The 19,030-nt window shown below is 32.3% G+C and overlaps 1 protein-coding gene across 1 annotated transcript; it reads right to left on the bottom strand.

Annotated features, from left to right (window-relative positions):
* Positions 1–338: 338 nt before the first annotated feature.
* LOC107364371 (uncharacterized) lies at positions 339–17,871 on the bottom strand. The gene is made up of 3 exons (XM_015931703.3): positions 17,150–17,871; positions 2,294–2,403; positions 339–1,409 (listed from the first exon to the last, which is right to left on the bottom strand). Exons 1-3 carry the CDS (start codon positions 17,590–17,592, stop codon positions 664–666), a joined length of 1,299 nt encoding a protein of 432 aa, XP_015787189.1. The 5' UTR covers positions 17,593–17,871; the 3' UTR covers positions 339–663.
* Between the last annotated feature and the right edge of the window lie 1,159 nt (positions 17,872–19,030).

The following is a 19,030-nucleotide window of genomic DNA, read 5'->3' as shown; positions in this document are numbered from 1 at the left end:
CCTCTTCAGCCCTTCAATAGAGTCTAATTGTTTACCAAGAGTCAATCTTTCAAGTTTAAAAATATAACAAAGTCAAGTGCTAGGTCGTGCGAGTAAAGTTCAACAAGTTTAATAAAAATTAATCGTAAAAAAGCTTTAATTTGCAATCGAATTTGAATAGTTTTGACCAATGATCGCACCAATGGTTGAAATGAGCCAAATGCTGAATCAATATGGATTAATGAATCAATAAGAACTTGCAAAGCTCTTGCTTTCACCTTAGCAGTATTAGGTACAATGATGGTCTAATGGTTGGTTTAATGATTTCTGAATCGTGCTTGGAAATTGAGTCCAAAAAGTTTTACGATTTCACTGATTTATTGAATTTATTGGAAATTCTGTCAGTTTTTCTCGTTTAAATGATATCAAATTTTACAGGCATCAAGGTTAACAATATTTAATTATTAATGTTACAATTATTATATACAAATTCAAAAATTGATATCAGCAAATTAAACCATTGAATGTGATTTACATTGTTCATTGTTCTTGTGCGTAGAGAGAGAAAAGGCTTGAAAGTAAAATTTGGAACCATTCTTGGATCACAGAGCAGCAGAATCTGGTCAAAATGAATATATAAATAAAGATGAATATTGAGATAGATTAAGTGAGCCAGATTGGTACTCATGAGGTTGTAATCATTTCTTCCTCATTGCTTCTTTGTATGCGATTTGTAAACGAGTAGAGAGTATTGTTGACTTCAGTCACATTAGAGGTTGTACTCGACTGAATGCAGTGCGGGCAAAACATTTCCTGCAGAGCAAGTCGTACCTCACGGTAGCGATAAGAGTATATCAAGGGATCAACAATTGGCTTAATGACAACCGAGGCAGTTGTAATGAAACCAAGGTAGGCACGAGTTGAATAGCTTTGACTGTAAAGTGGATAAGGGCAGCCATCGATACATGAAAGGGCAAACCAAATGATTGCTGGCATCCAGCCAACAAGATAAGTGATAATGATGATAAGTGAGGTTGTTATTGCTTTACGGTATGATTTATCAATCCGCCGAGTCAAATTATTTTCAACATTAACATTATTACTGCAACCATAACTAGGCTTGATACTGTTTAATGTAATGGGATAACTGGTATTCCCATTATTTACTTGTTTATTATTAGTTGAATTATCAATAGCATTATCATTACTGTTACCACTATTGGAATGATTATTAAGACTATTATTATTGGCATTGTTATTGTTATTGCAGGTTCGAGAACAGGTTATCTTCTGAGCCATTTCAAGGGTCCAAAAGATGTGAAGATAGGCAACTATCATGAGTAACCAGGGAGTTCCAAAAAGAATCAGGATTGTTGAACGAAAATGCCAGGCCAAAAGAAAGGTAAACTCACAATTTGGTGATCTGTAACCTGAACCATAAAAGAAGAGAAAATAATAGGAAAAAGATTAAAAAGATAATATTAAAGAGTAAACGAGAAGAATAATGGTGAACATGATGAGGAAACATCATTATAAGAGTTTGCAAAAAGTTCTGATCACAGTTATTCTTATTCTTTTTCCCTTTTTTTCATTTCAATCCAATTCTGAAGCTTCATTTTTTTCTCTGTATTCTGCAAAATCTTTTTACATCAAAATGTTGCTCTTTTTTTCTCAAAACTCCAAGCTGAAATTGATTCAGCTTAATGATGAAATGATGATGGTAAACATGATAGTACACAAAACTATTAATTTCATGGCAATAAATCAATTTCAACAGGTTCAAGTTGAGACTTTTGGTAATCAACTTTCGTTTAGATTTCGTTGATGAGTCATCAATGATGGGTTAATTTGCCTTTAAATTTCGTTTCATGTTCTTTGTTGTGCTTTTTTTGCTTTGAACTTTAATTTCAATCAATTGCAATCAAAGCGATTTACTGACTTGTTAAAGCAAATATTTTGACATTGGTTCATGTTGAATGTTAGATAACCTTTCAGTTTTCACTCATTTTTTTCTTGCTCTCTCGTAATGAGAAATGAATATTTTTTGGCTCAATAGCTTTGACTTGGTAACGTTGCAACGTTCAAAATGAAAACTGGTTCAAAATTTGTTTTTAAATCATTTAATTCTGTTCTGCATTTTTCTCCAAATGCTTCCTTCCCAATTTCATTCACAATATTAACTGTTGATTCTTATTCATTGTGACAGGCTTCCATCTCTTTTGGGAAAACAATAAATGCTATCAACTGTGCACATCTCATACATACAACAGATGAATTACTTTGAGTTTGGTGAGACAGAAAATAACATTTTTACCTTGACAAGATGTTGATGAAAATATGAAGATAAAAATGATGAAAGGAGTCAACCAACAAGTTAATGTGACATATTTAATGTTTTCTGATCGTTGATATAAGCTGGTTAACCTGGTGAAACACGATTATAATGAGGCAAAGTAGAGAGAAGGAAAAAATTTTGATTAGTTTAATGATATAAAAGTCATTTGGAAACTTGATTAGGAAACTAAATCAATAGAGGATTAAACATTTTCCCTCCAAGTCATTGAGCATTTTGAGATTCGCAATAGATCATCATGCTTGTTAAAACACATTTATATGTGGAATCATGATTATCGACTAGTCATGTAACCTCTGGGCCGATAATTTTAGAGATATCAATCTGGACTGAATTTTTCAGGGAATTCAAATCTTGTATATTATAAATTTGCAATGAATTCTGAAATTCTGGTTCATTTTCTATTCAATCATGGCTACTTGTTTTCAATCACTAATTTTAAATTTTTTTGGAAGACAAAGATCTCAAAGAAGCAAAGATCATAATTGCGAGAATTATGTTACCTTACTTTGAACGCGGACGATAATGATGATGAGACTCATTCCAATCTGAACAAGAATGGACATGATTCTCATAGTTTCAATGCATTTAATTTTCAGAGAGTTATCGATCTGTTAAAGTGCTATGAAATCTGGATTTAAAGAGAAATTCAAGAATAATTCGTTGGTCGGTCCAAAATTTTTTTGCATATTATCATTTATCAAATGAATTAATGATTTTTGTCATATACTAGGTGTCAAAGTAAAATCTACCCTTCTACCCTAAAAAGTCATAAATGATCTACTGTTGTGACGAAAAAGCACAAAATATATGAGAGCATGAGTAGTATGAAATCAGCTGGCGGAGCACATTTCTTGTACAGCACTAAGTTTTTAGCTCAGTATTTCATTTCCCTATAACCCTCCGTTGCTACTCATAAAAAAAGTCACAATTACTCTACTCTTTTGACAAAAATGTCTAGGGCAATAAAAGCATTAAAACAAAGAGCAGGTAAAAAAGTTGGTAAAGTTGTAAAATGAAATGGGTGACCTTTAACCTTGCTAGCCAAATTTCACATTTTATGATTTTAAAGTTTTTGGTCTTGAGATTATTGTTTTTTGGATTACCATACATCTAATTGCTTTACAAAATACCATTTTTTCAACCTTTTGGATACATTTTGCAAATTTTTATTACTAAGTTAAGCAAATTATTTTAACTTCACGTATGATCTAATTGAAGCTGATCTCAATTACAAATTTCTAGGTTTTAATGTATACGAAATTCATTCATTTCAGATGGAGATTATTTCATTACTTTGCCATTTCGAAGAAAATTTACACGATTTTATCAGAATAGGGAACATGCGTAGTAAGCCTTTAGTTCGAATAAATCGCAAGCACAAGCAAGCAAAAGATTTGCTATTCAAATTTCCTTATTTTTCGGAATGAAAGTGGAGAAAGATTTTATTTTACGAACTTTGAAAGATGATCCATATAATTTCTTCAGTAAAATTGGATGTCGTCAAAGGAAAAAAATAGACATGTTATAAAGAATTACAGAAGAAATTTTAAAATGAAATTAGAAAGAAAATGGCCTGACATGGAACGTTTTATTGCTTAACTCGAAAAAAGACGACTTTCTTTTGATCCTCTTTCAATCAAAACACAAGCAGCTGACAAGCTTTTTCATATAAATAGTAAAAAGAACTCAACTGCGTGCTTAAACTGAATTTGACTTTCGACTTTCGAATTTTTTTTGGTTTACTGAGTGATAGTTGCTAGATGTTAAATCCTGTTCATGAAATACAAATATAGTTTAAAAATTTAAATTTCAGTTTTTTTCTAATCATAAAGATCATTTTGAAACATCATATTGGATTTATGTTCATAAAAGTTAAATCTTGATTACTTAATCGAATTACAGTTTACTACAGTGACATGCTTGATAAATTAGATGTGTAATTAGATGAGGCTATGAAATTCAGCAAGTGAGGGTGGACATCTGCATCACGGTCAGTACACAGAGCAAAACCGCAAATGCCACCATAAAATTTAATTGGCATATCCGAGCACATAATTCCGTATTCAATTATTGGATTGCATATTTGGATTAGTAGATTTAAGCAAAATTTTTGTAGGCAATTGAAAAACTTACAGAGAGTATTAGCTATAGTATCAAGAGTCAATCAATATCGAATTCAAGTGATTATAGATAAATGAACATCGGATACTTACTGGAAGTGTCTCGTAATACTTCGTCAAGATTTTCATCGATCCGCACAAAATCTGCACCAGAATAGAAGTTTTCTTGGTCTAGATTAAAAAAGAATTTGTATTTTAATTTACACTTTTAGAGCATAAAATTTATTTAAATTAGATTTGAAAATATTTCTTCTTAATAATAATGGTTTAGGCATTGAGGAAGCTAAATTTGACTAGAATATTCTTTTATATTTGATTCACTTCAATCAAACGAGTTGCAATAATCAAATAATGAATTTGCAGCAAACTCATCTGAGTTTTTCTATAGATGAGAAAGGAAAATGTGAGCCAAGAAATCTCCGCTACGAAAGGGAAGGAAAAGGTCAGAGAACCAAACCTATAATGAAATAAATGAATTCTTACTAAATTCACCTGAGTTGTTTCCATACGTGGTTTGCAGTTGTGAAACAATAAATATTAAAGCACTTAAGATAGCAGATTAGAAATAGAGTAATGTACTGTTTATTGCTAAAATATAATTAGATAAAGTAAATCATTCACCCTTTTTCTTAGATGTTATTGAAGATAACATGATTCAGTCAAAGATAATAGATGTAATTAGAGATAAACTTCAATATATAAAGAGAACCTAAAATTGTAACCACACACAGTCAATTATTCTTTGAGTCAGCGAAGACTCGGAAACTTCAATAAAGTCTTTTTATATTAACCCTCTTTGGTTTTCTTCAATTCTTCTTCAACTGGTGGTCATTATGAGGGCTTAGTCCCCATTGTTCCTGCCGTAACCTGATCACTGTTTATACCTTATCTTGTCTGATCATCGTTATTCGAACCTGATATTCACTGTTCCTACTCTTTTGGCTCCACTGGTCTGACGATTCATCCAGCTCCAGTAACCTATTCTTTTGGCTATTCAACTGGTCTGACGTGCATCCAGCTCCAGTCTTTAACCCGTAATCAACACTGGTCCTGACGTTCATCCAGCTCCAGTCTTTGGTCCTTAATCTGTTCTGGCCTGACGAATCATCCAGCTCCAGACTTTCACCGTATTTATTCACACTCCTGCCACTGGTCCTGTCGCTTGGTTCTCTTGGCTTCACTTCATTGTTGACTGATTGACTTCGCGAGATGAACCACCAAGGCCCGGTGGGCCAATTTTAAGTCAACCCGGTTCTCCTTTTCCTTATTCTTTGTTTTTGTCTTATCCCCTTGTGTCAAACTCAACGACGGCGATACGGTTGTTACGTCTATTCCTTTAGGGATTTTTAGGGATTGTTAGTAACTAGCTCTTGTGATTAATTGACTTACGAGTCACTGTTCAAAATGACTAACACAAGTCAGGATGCCAGTGTGCAATTGGCTTATGTTAGTCCATTAAATCTCGCTGACAACCCAGTTGAAATTAAACCTTTCACTGGAAGAGACGGCGAAGAAATAATAGATTGGATAGCCGAATTTGAATCATCCGCTGATGCTTTAGGTTGGGATGATCGCACTAAATTCTTAACCCTACCAGCCTATCTCAGAGAAAGTGCTAGGAACTGGTATACCTATTTAATCACTTATAAAGGGAAACCTCAAGATTGTAAAGCACTCAAAACAGAACTGATCAAAGATCTATTTTTAAAAAATTACTATTTAAAAATTATTTTTAAAGATCTAAAGTTTTCGAAGTTACAGCCCAGGAAATTGGAAGAACAAATAAGTTGTTCATAAAATTGTCACTGGAGATCATCCACCCATTGCTCAACAACCCTATCGACAAAGCGCTCATAAGTATCAACGGTTAATTGATATCGTATAATTGGCTGCTGCCCGAAAACGAGTTATGGCCGGAAAAAGACGTTTGTGTTTTATAATAACAATCTGAGCTGCTTCATAGAGAGACGTTTTATTTGGATCCATGGATGGAGCTAAACCTGAATAACCAGAGTATTGTTGATTGTAGGAATTATAATTATTGTAATTGGATGTTGGCTGATTATTGTTATAAGACCATTCATCGACTATAATTAAATTAAGAGAAGAAAATGTAAGTCACATTGGAATTATCAACTATTGTTGAAGACGAGTTGCGTTTGGTGAAAAAGCAACTCAATAGTACTCTTAAATGCTTGTAACGTAATTTTATTACCTTGCATTGACTGGTAATATGCAACTGAATTTTTAGGTTATGTTAGGTGATAGGTTATCTTGAGTCGCTCATGAGTAGATAGATATTCAAACTCAGATGAGTTGGAGGTTCTGCTTATCATGTCGAAAGCAGAAAGACATTGCTTTAAAGGAAATTTTGAACAGCCTATTGTGTTCAAATGGGCTTATTGCGAAACTACATACAAAAAACTATACAATCTTAAAAAACATTTGGTTGGTAGTACCAGAGATTCTCTAAATTTTTTCGCTATAGACTGCAATTCTAGAGCAGTAGAAGAAGATATAAAAAACTTGGAAAAATTAAAAAAAACTCTCGTCCCCAAAAATTTCCATGGGGGCGGGTCTTCTGTAGAGATCCGTCGAAATTCAAAGAGAGAGTTGACTAAACTGGAAATAAAATAAAATATTTTACTGTATCTGCCGGCATGAAACAACAAATGGGTTGATTTAATGGTGAATGAACGTCACGTCAACAAATACAATCGCTGGACATTCACCAGAGAGAGATGCCTGAGTCACCATTATAGGATATATGGAATATTAAAATTAGCAGATTATATATATTCCCTACCTCAAGTAGGTAGGGAAAGGCCATAGTAGGTTGGTTTTTGGTGAATTGCCCATTATATAGGGAAGAAGATTTTCTCCCTTACGAGTGTTACGCTCAAGGCTTAAACTTGAAAAATAAAGACAGACTCATAAAAATCGTCTCAAATGGTGGAGATGCCGTGTAGGTTTATTTATAAGGCTGTACTCATCATTGTGCGCACAAGCTAGATGCCCAGAGAGATTTCAAAACATCAATCACCACTATCAAAGGTAATACTGAGACGACAATTAGGAATTTCGCTAGGTAAATTATCAAGTCACAGACGACAATCAACATAGTAGTAACAAAAACAGCTTTCTGGCACATTTTTCCGCGTTTTTTCCAAATAAGCACAATTGATTAAAAAGTAAATCTCTTTATTGAATATAAGAATCAGCAAACAAATCATCTAAAATTTTTTCAAATTCAGCATCATTCACGCTAATGGGATCAGTTAGATCTCGCATGATGGCATCGACCATATCATTTATCCATGCGTCCTCCTCCCGTATTTCAGGAAGAACTTCGATCGGGAAATCATCATCCCTTACAATGAAGTCCAAAAGGTTGAAAACTTCCTCATCTTTTTCAGAAATTATTAATTTTCCTTGGTGATCTAAGTTTATTAGAGAAGGTTCATTAATAATTGATGATGACGAACCTGATGAAAAGAAACCTGAGGAAGGTGAACCTGAGGAAGACGAACCTGGGCGATTGATTGATAAAGGAGGAGTTGAAGTAATCAGCTTTTGATTGGTTCAAGTTAAGACCAGAGGTGTGGCTGAGTGAGTTTTTGCTCACTAATGCAAGGAGGTAGAGTAATTCAGAGTATAAAAGATGATCTTCATGGAACATAATCTTCATTCAAGTCATTCAACAATTGAACAATTCAACAAGTTTTCTTTTATTGATTTATTAACTATCCTTCTCAAGTTATATTGAAAATGAGTTTCTGTGCCCTATTCCATGCAATTAAAAAGTCCAATGGAGTCATTGAAATTTGTTTTAAATTTTTTGAGAGTGTTTCAAGAATAAATTACAATCCAAATGCTCCAGGAAATCAACAGTTTTACATTATGCGTTAAATATACGTGAGGAATATACCACAAACAAACAAAGTGGATTGGAAACTGTGGTTTGTTTGCTTATTCTGCATCTCTTTTGGATTTTTGTGAAATCCCACACTCAAGCACTGAACGAGATCGAAATGAAGTTGGAAGACTTCAATTCAGAAGACTTAGATGGACACGACGAGCTAGTTCAATGCCCATTGGCGATTACTTTGCTGAATAAAGATATTTACTTTTTAATCAATTGTGCTTATTTGAAAAAAATGTGCCAGAAAGGTGTTTTCGTTACTACTAACATCTTGCGGTTGTGCGATTTGAATATCCTAGCACATCACAACGATTTGCTTTGTAGTTTTGATCAATCAATATTGAATTCAAGTGATTATAGATGAATGAACATCGGATACTTACTGGAAGTGTCTCGTAATACTTCGTCAAGATTGTCATCGATCCGCACGGAATCTGCACCAGAATAGAAGTTTTCTTGGTCTAGATTAAAAAAGAATTTGTATTTTAATTTACACTTTTAGAGCATAAAATTTATTTAAATTAGATTTGAAAATATTTCTTCTTAATAATAATGGTTTAGGCATTGAGGAAGCTAAATTTGACTAGAATATTCTTTTATATTTGATTCACTTCAATCAAACGAGTTGCAATAATCAAATAATGAATTTGCAGCAAACTCATCTGAGTTTTTCTATAGATGAGAAAGGAAAATGTGAGCCAAGAAATCTCCGCTACGAAAGGGAAGGAAAAGGTCAGAGAACCATAATGAAATAAATGCAATCTTACTAAACTCACCTGAGTTGTTTCCATACGTGTGCAGGTATAATAAATAAATTGAACAAGAGGCTTATCGCATTGCGATCCAAACCAATTCAAATTTATTTCGAATTCGGATACTCGTTTGATATTACTAGACAGAAACTAGACTAACTCACTGCAGCAAAGTGCTTGATAAATAAATGGAGCACGCAATGAAACTTTCCTTTATACAAAAATATGCAGTTTCCTTCTAAGCAACAGTAACAGTTTTTCATTTCGACATTGAATTTAAGGCAAATTTTGAAAACAAGTTGTAACTTTGTAGCAATTTCGCTATGAAGCGGGAGGAGTGGAAAAGATATTTATTTAATTTAGAATAACATTTCCAATACGGACAATTGGACCCGTAATATTCTTCGCAGGGTCTGTTTTAACAGTGTATTGGTAAGCTCCATCTCAATCATAACGACTACTCGTTATTTGACTTACTCAGCATCTGTGTTACTCATATCTTATCGTTATGTGATTAATATTTATTTAATACACTGGTGCACCTAACCAGGATATTAATTCAAAATTGAATTCCACTTTGCGTATTACACCCAAATCGAAACTATCCGCGTTCATTGTATGCTAAATTCAGAATTGATCTCCAGTAGTTGGTAGAAATTTTCTCAAAACTTTTCTCACATGTTTTCTTTTCTTTACAGATGACAAATCGGCTTTGCTTTTGTGAAGATTTGTGGTGACTTGGAACTCAATTGCTCCCGAGGCAGCGTATATCTCAATTTGTGTTGACCTTACTTGTTTTTTTTGTTGTTTATCGCACTAGGGTCCAATTTGTTCATTTTTCATACAGATCTGCTCTTGGTTAATCATTTTAAACTTCATCCTCCAGAAAGGTCCATGATTTCATTTTGATATCCATAATGCAAGGATTGTCAAAATCGCGCAATAGATTATCGATGGCAATGAAGCATGATTTGCTTTAATTACTTTCAAAAAACAATCCCTAACTATTCATTCATCTAACAACCTCAATTAATGTAAATTTCAATTTCAAAATGTAATTAAATTCCTTTGCCATTTATTCAGTTTTGTCACGACTTTTGTTTTTCCTCGTTAGATAAGGCACTTAAACCTAATTTGATCATTTTTCATACAGATCTGCTCTTGGTTATTCATTTAGCACTTCGTCCTCCAGAAAGGTCCATGATTAAATTTTGATATCAATAATGTAAGGATTGTCAAAATCGCACAATAGATTATCGATGGCAATGAAGCATGATTTGCTTTGAAATAACCTTTAAAAAACAATCCCTAACTATTCATTCATCTAACAACCTCAATTTATGTAAATTTCAATTTCAAAATGTAATTATTTGCCAGACATAAGAAAACATCAAAATTTTAATAAAATATAAATTTTAATTAACTGATTGCCAATAAAACTCATTCTTTATTTCTGAAAGTATTCCGACTTTTTTTTTATCTGTTTAAGTCTAGCTAAGTAGATTAAATCCCTTTGCCATTTATTCTGTTTTTTCACGACTTTTGTTTTTTCCTCGTTAGATAAGGCACTTAAATCTAATTTGATCATTTTTCATACAGATCTGCTCTTAGTTAATCATATAGAACTTCGTCCAATAGATTATCGATGGCAATGAAGCATGATTTTCTTTGAAATTACTTTTAAAAAACAATCCCTAACTATTCATTCATCTAACAACCTCAATTAATGTAAATTTCAATTTCAAAATGTAAATATATCGTTCACTCAATCGGCCACAGTCTTATGCTCGACGTTGCGAGTTCGGTCTCTGATGAAGTCTGGAAAATTCATCGAACAACAGCACTCGATCGCCAACGGGACCAGATTTTGTAAACATGAAAATTCGTTTTAATGCACCTCTCGCAAGTTATTTTGAAGCCGTTCGTACGACTTAATCAGAAACTGAGTACATTGGTAAGATATTGTAACCTTGTTGAATAGATGCTTATATGAAAATTCTCTATGTAGGATTCAGATTTGGAAATACTGTTGGATGCTAGAAGAAAGAAGAAATTTATAAAATTTTCGAGAAAGGATTTATCGAAGGTAATTTGCAAAGCACATGGTTGCTATAAAACAGTCTCTGATCGCGAAGAGAACTTATCTTAAATATATGAGCGTAAAATAACAGAATAAATGGCAAAGGAATTTAAACTACTTAGCTAGACCAAAACAGTTTAAAAAAGTCGGAATATTTCAGGAATACGGAATCAAGTTTTATTGGTAAATTAGCACAATATGTTTCTCAATTTGTTCTAAAAATGCAAACATGATGTAAATGAAAAACATTTGAAATTAATGATAAAGCAATTAAAAGAAAGTACTTAAGTGCATAATTTGATTCAGACCAAATATGTAGAAGAGTACAAGTAGGGCAATACTTGTGGCGAAAAATAAAGTATTTTCTATTTTATATCCAAGAAAAATTTGTTATTTCAAAACATTTGATTGCATAAATTTCATACTACTTCCCATCGTGAAACAAACCACAGAAATTCATATTTGAAATTTCACAATCAATTTAGTGCAGTGTGCTTCTGAACGGACTCTAATTGCTGGACTACAACACACTTTCATCGAATTGCAAACTACTATTTTTATTTATTAATCGATTCAAAATAAAAAAATCCTAAGATGTGTTTCAAATTATTTGGCAACTGACCCTTTGGCTATCATATTTGCTGTCAGTTAGATATCAGCGGTTATATGCATATATGACCGGAATCTAAAGTCCAAACACAATATGGACAGCAAAAATCAATGTTTAAGAAAAGTTTGGGTGTTGTAATTTTTGCACATAAAGATAATGACAACAAGCCTCATGCTGCCTATCGCAAAAAAATGGAGGAATGTTTTCCTATTAAAATACGCAACAATTTGAAAAAAATGTTGTTAATGTTTATGAACTGTTAAAGCATTCTCCGAGTGTCAATCCCCTGCTAATTAAGTTGACCATCGCTCAAACTTTTACTATTAGAGATTATTCAATCATAAATTCAATAATGAATGTTTATACATTTTCCGATTATTCAGGCAATTCATCATTAAAAGTTTACTCGGCAATTGACTTATTGTGAAAACCGATTGTTCAGCTTGTCAGTTGAATTTTACTTGTCATTGAAATAAAATAGCACCTTCAAGATGAAAGAAAATTCTTGCTTCACAATATTTTCATGAATAATCAATTTGATTTTTTTGATTGAACTTAGATTTCGTTAAACAGTTAGTGAGCTTGAACAATCTTTCACCAAATCTCAATAAATCTTCGTTTTGCCCGTTGATTCGTCTTGAAACGATTTGTTTATTAGAGTAAAGATTAAATGTCAAGAAAATTGATTGCAACCTTTCGAGTGTTCAATCAATTTGACATCTAGTGTCTCTCGATACTGCGATCAATGCAAAATCAATGTTTAAATTCAACTTTACCCTTTTGTACAAATGTGTTTATAAATCAACGCGAAGTGACATCATTATAGACATAAAAATATCGCTCAATATGAATCAACAAAGTTGCTGAAGTGTAATCAATTAGCTGATCAACTTATAAACAAGTAAATCAACAAATGCAACCATTTTACACTTGCCTTAATGATTATTAGACTTTATTTTTCCTTCATTTAATCGTAACATTTTGTCAGTCCAATGACTTTACATGTTCCCAGTCAACTCATTATCAGCAATTACACGGATTGTTCAATTAACAAGTTCAATTGTCAGATTAAACCTAATCAATATTAATGAAGTTTAAAGGTGAAATGTTGAAATGAATATGTTGCTTCAAATTTTGGATTAAATTTCTTTTTTCCTGAGAAGAAAAAGTTCCAAACATGAAAATAAATATTGATACAAAAATATTGTGAATGAAGGTGCAAAAAATTTGGTGAAGTTGAATGTGAGAGTTCAAAAGGTACTTTTGATTCTGTTTCCGATTTTATCATCTCTCAGTTCATTTCGCAACTTACTCTAATCGGAACTTGAAATTAACATATTTTGATGCTATTTAAACATGAATCAGAACCAATAAAATAATCAATAACCAGATAGACTTTGAACATCTCTTCGAGTCATATGTTTATTGAGTCAATATTGAGCCTGTTGTGATGGATAAATGTTGAAAAATCAATTTTGTTCATTTTTCTTTTCGTTTTTCTTCAGAATTGATACTTTTCCTTTCCAAGAATCATACGGTTCAATATTGTGTTGTTTGTGGTGATGATGAATAGTATAATGATTTTGTTTGAAATGATGGATGGGAATCCATTGCTTGTAGCGAGATTGGGTGAAATTGAAAAAAAAGTGAACAGAAATTGAAACTTTCAATTCTATCGAGTTAAGAATGGATGATGATGATTTGATGAATCTGAAGATGAAGATAACAAGTTATCAAGTTTTGTCTTTTTTTTCTGCTCTTCACTTCTTGAATCAACTTTGATTACACTTCAAGTTGTTCATCTGCTTTTCAACTCTTTCTTATCGCTCAATTGACTGTCACAACAATGGTTCATCATGCAATGTTGTTGAAGATAATGGAAAATTAACAAGGAAAAATTATTCAACCCAAAATCGGGCTTCAATTCAGCTAATCACTCAATTACAGGAAAAAAAAGATTGAGAAAAGAAAAGGATTTTTGTTGTTTCCACAATGAACTGAATAATGTGAGCAACTGAATCTTTCTAGCAAATTTACATTACACTCTATCAGGTTCAAGTAAATCTTTGAAGAAAGGCAAACCAGCTTTTTACCAGAAAATATCCTTACAAAGCAAAGGAATTGAAAACTTCAATCAATTGGTGTTAAAATGTGAATTAGGTAAACCCAATGAATTGGTAACATCTCTTGCTTTCTGGTAACAATGTTGCCTGTTATTTGCATCAACTGGAATGGTTCAATGTGTTCAACTGTTGTCTGCTCAGTTGGGTTGAGATTAAGGTTGACTAATGGAGAGCTGCTAAGTAAATTGTCAAAAAGATTTGTTGGCTAAATTAAAGTGACATCGAGATGAATGTTAACTCTGATTTATGGTTTGCAAAGGCTCCAGTGACAACATTAAAACTCTTAATTGTCCTGTAACAAAGAGTCGCATTTTATGGCACCAAAACAATTTTGCACATTTGAAATGGTAATCAGTTAATGGTTTCACATCACAATAATTTGACTCGCCTCATTGTATAACCATTATAATAATATTTTGGAAAGATTAGTTGAGTAAACTTTTGAGACTAAATTTAGTGATGATGAGCAAATTAGGAAGTTTCAACAATCCCAAGTTCAAACAATAACTAGCTGTTGTTTTTGTTTGCTGGTACAACACTATACACATCAATATTGACATTGAATCAAAAAATCAATATCATGTAAAATCAATTGGATGATATAAATAGGTAAATAGATTTTAGGTTTTTCTTTCTTTCTATTGATATTGTTCACTTTCCAGTTTATCAGTCTTTTTTTAGTACATTTGTAATACATCGATAATGATAGCCTGTGGGTTGGTTTACAGGTCATACAAGATTGTTACTCATCATGATTGAAAGGTAAATCAACAAAAACAAAATGACCAAAGGAAAATCTTTCTAATGGAAAACGCTTTCAGCATTCACAGAAACTCTGAAAACGTTGCAATGTTTCAAGAGAAACGAATCAACATTAAAGTGGTTTTCATCAGAAATCATTTTATATCAACATTAATCGAATGAAGTTTAGTTATGAAATTGAATGCTAGCTCAACCCTTGAAAGAATGAATAAAAGTCCTCAAAATCAGGGTCTTGGTTCAGATTATGATTGACGATCTTTGGCTGAGATCGTCTTTGGTCGAGCATAAAGAAACCAAAGATAATGAAAAAATGTGAAAGTGGTCAACAACTGGGAGTAAAGCTAATGGATGAAAAATCACATTTTATTCAACTTTAAACTCGCTTAGCTCGTTGGGGTGAAGTTCATTGGAAAAGATTCGAGAAACAAATCATAGAACAAAATTGTAAAATTCATTGTAAGATTTACAGAAAGTCATGCTTCAACTATTCTTTGACCATTTTGCTGCAATAGAAGAGATTCTTCAGAATCTTTATGTAAACCCGCATTTATCTTTACCATCATTTCCATTCAAGTGTAAATCACAATTGTCGAGGTTCCAATTGACAGGATAAAACATGCACATAATTTCATCTAAACCTTCATTCTTTGTTCTTTTAACGATTCACCAAACATGGTGCGTTGATTTGATTGTTACTAGCAGATAACAAATGCTGTTATTGCTTTCCATCGTTCGATAGTGTTGATATTGAAGTGGAGAAGCAAAGTTTCAGTTGCATCTCTCAGTTGTATCATTCCTCGACCATCACTCCAGTAAGATGATGAAAATTAATTGAATATTTTTACAATAATAGCAAAGTCTTTCCATGAAATACCTTACTCAATTCAGCCATTCATCATTCATCAATCTGAAATGAGTGTAGGCGACTTGTTGATTTCATCGTATTATAATTATAAAATTAGAACGAGAGACAAATCTTGATTTTCTGTTTACAATCAGCTTGCAGCTTTACTCGTCATTTTACTGTGAAATCCCTCGATAGATGCCATTTCATTGAAAATTCAATTCTCTGAACCTTTTCTTGATTCGAAAAATTATCCAAGTTTACTAATTGTTAAATTGATGGAACATGTGTTTCGATTAGAAATAATTAGATAAAGAATTAACAGTGATTAAGTAAATCTGTTTGGAGAAGGAAAAATTTTTAGCTTCCAAACTTGATTCGTTGGTGAGATTTAAAGGGATAATTTGTGACGCAAATATCTTCATATTGAATTGGAATTGAGACGAGTTTTCAACTGGGAATTGAAGAGCTTTATATCCGAGCATTGAATTGTATTTACAATAATCAAACTGAAAAGCAATTAAAAGTAAAATGTAACATTAAAAGAGCCAAACCTTGGATTGTTTTTCAATTAACTCGAGATAAACAGTCAACAAGTAAACCGCCAAAATTGAATGACAATTTTTTTTTCTTTCCTTTCTTGCCATTCCATTGAATCGTAAATCAATTTGTCCAAGAAAATGTTAATCAACGATGAAAATTAGTTAATTAACTTTGGTTGAAGGGAAAAAAGCAATTAGCTTAAAACGACTAAATTGACTGTAAATAAGTTTTACTCAAGTTTACACTCGAATCTGGACAAGAACCGGACAACTGACTGGTCAATTATTGTTCCAATGGGTAAACCAGAAGAAAAGAGTTTCCCATTTAACATGGTTAAATAGATTTAATTAGTGAAACAATTTGAAAAATGATCATCTAATTTCAAAATTAAATCTTAATCATTGATATTTACTGGGAAGGGAGTTTCATTTGAGACAAAAATAACTAAACAATTTTGTACTTGAACAGTCAACTTTATCAAATTAACTTTCGGTTGAAAATTTTGATTAATTTGATTCTCTTCAATTAGATTCGATTGATTTAAATTTTTCTCAATTTTTCATAATCAAATTCATTTTGTTTTCACTCAATCATTTACCATTCCATGCAAAATTGATTAAAATTGAATTATTATAATGTTCCACAGAATTTTTCATTTCAATGATTTACTGACAATATTAGTTTGAAATAATAAATTGTTTTCTGATTTGCATAAATTTCTTATAATTAAATATCGAATTTAAAATTGGAAATTAACTGAAAAATTTTGCCTAAAAAATTGTCCAAAAGTTCAATTGTAATTCATATCAAGCGATTAAATGAGAAGAATTTGGAAAAAGAAATTCGAAGAGTTCGAGTTATCTTTAAACAGTTTCAATTTTAAAAACTGAACGAAACTCATGTTTTGAAACTGATTTGGAGTTTGAAATTTGTCGATATTTTCAATTGAAAATGCTTTGATTGAACTGTCATCGAACCAAAACCTTATTGGAGGGAAAATGTTAACTATTGATTTAGTTGTTGATTTGAATATTTATTGAATTGTTGAATAGTCTTACCGATGATGGATTGGATTGACTGTGCCTTGATAGTGAAGCCAGGTTAAGGCCAATAGGTGAAGTACCGAGGCAAAGAGTGATGTTAGTCGAGCAACTTCCAGTGTTAGCAAGATGCACTTGTTCAATTGGATTCCTTGGACAACCGGCAGATACGATGAAAAGATGATTACAAGGACAGTGAGGAATGAGGCGATTGCATCGGTGGCAGCCAGGTTCAAGGATAGAGTCAATATCGGTGAACCATTAATGTAACGAGAACCTCTGACTTTGATTAAGATGCCATTGAGTAGGACAGAGGAGAGACAGGCAACAATAATGATTGGACAAAAGTAATTGTACAAAGTTGCCAAATGTGATTCATCATAATTGTGCACAAGATTTGACCTATCAGTTGAGAGTGAAGAGGTTATCAAAAGGGTCAAATTTTCATCACAATAGTCCATGATTAGGGGACAACAACAACAAATCAAAATAATCTGGCAAATTGTGGCAAAAATAAAAACAATGGTTCAACTTGAACTTGAAAGTAAACAACTTTTCTGGTTTAACCAATTCAAAAGTTTCATCTTGTTGATGATGATGATGATGATGATGATGATGATGATGATAAAAAGTAATAATAACTGTGATGAGGTTCAAGTGATGATAATGTAATGATAATGAGATGATGATTGAAGCATGGATAAGTTTTATGGGTTGAATGTGTGTTGATTGAAAGGCAAGTTGAAATGTGAAAAGTGACTTTTTTTTCTCAGATTTTCTTGATTTCTTTTTTCCTCTTTCCTTGCCTTTCCATGTTACATTACAATGGTTAACCTTACTACGAACTGTTACTTCGCTGTGCCTTGCATCGACTCGATAGTGATAGTTAGATCTAACTTTGCAAACCCTTCCAGTACCTTGTTATGTCTACTGTTTGTCAGATTAAGTTCAACTTTTTCTCATTTTGATAAACTCTCTCTGTGTGTGTATTTCATCTGATGACATTTGCCTTTATTTTGGTTGATGGGAAAACAAAAATGCTCAAATGTAGTCATGATAACAGTATACAAGGTTAGGTTAACTGTTTAATCATTGGTACCAGGGGAGTTTAAGGTTAACCATTGCAGGTCTATTCCTTGTTATCAATTGATCTCTCATTTTCATCTCTCATTATTCCTCATCACCTTTAATCATCTTCATTTTTATTTTCATTCCAGATTTGTTAGTCAAGGTTTAGTCAACAGCTTTTTTCATTTAACCAGTTTCATGGTGAAAACCTTTCCACATCAACATCTTTTCACTGTTCATTTCCATGTAAAAATGCTCATCAGAATCATAATCATTGATGTGATGAGAAAAGTAGATGTTCATAATATATACTTGATGATGATGATAATAATAATAATAAGAATCAAGTGGAACCACAGATGCATATGAAGTTGGCTTTGATAGGCTGGTTATGATCCTTTTTCATTTCAACCTTTATTTTTACCATTCACTTGTTTAAACCCAAAGACACTTTGAGTGACTATACTTTTGCACCAGTTTTTACCCACATTTATGGTAAATCCATATTGTTTCAAAAATTGTGGGTTAATCTTTCAGCTTGACCAGATAAAAACATTATTTACAAATTCAAACCATCAGCTGGACATTTCCGTTATTACAACGCTTTTATGCTTTTTATGCTCTTTACGCCATTCCGGTGTTGGTAACTGTTGCCATGTTGAGCCTTAACCTTTGTTTTTGCCCTTTCCTTTTCAACCTAGTTTTATGTTTTTTTACATTATTGTTCAACTTGCCATCTTTTATGTTTACCAATTAAGTGTGATTTATTTATTATTTTGATTATATTTGCTTCTCCATTTGTATCATAAATGATTAATCAATTGAAAGTCT

Source organism: Tetranychus urticae, chromosome 1 (assembly GCF_039701765.1).
Source record: "Tetranychus urticae isolate SD_2017Ah chromosome 1, NJAU_TeUrti_SD_1.0, whole genome shotgun sequence".
NCBI classification, from domain to species: domain Eukaryota; kingdom Metazoa; phylum Arthropoda; class Arachnida; order Trombidiformes; family Tetranychidae; genus Tetranychus; species Tetranychus urticae.
This window is presented reverse-complemented; position numbering and strand designations above follow the sequence as displayed.

Bases quoted from the DNA above. Each gene is read 5' to 3' on its own strand.
- LOC107364371 (XM_015931703.3), bottom strand. From the start codon at position 17,592: ATGGACTATTGTGATGAAAATTTGACCCTTTTGATAACCTCTTCACTC. The intron at 2,404-17,149 runs GTAAGACTATTC...GTGTTTCACCAG, and splicing joins GTCAATCCAATCCATCATCG to GTTAACCAGCTTATATCAAC. The intron at 1,410-2,293 runs GTAAAAATGTTA...TTTATGGTTCAG, and splicing joins TTCATCAACATCTTGTCAAG to GTTACAGATCACCAAATTGT.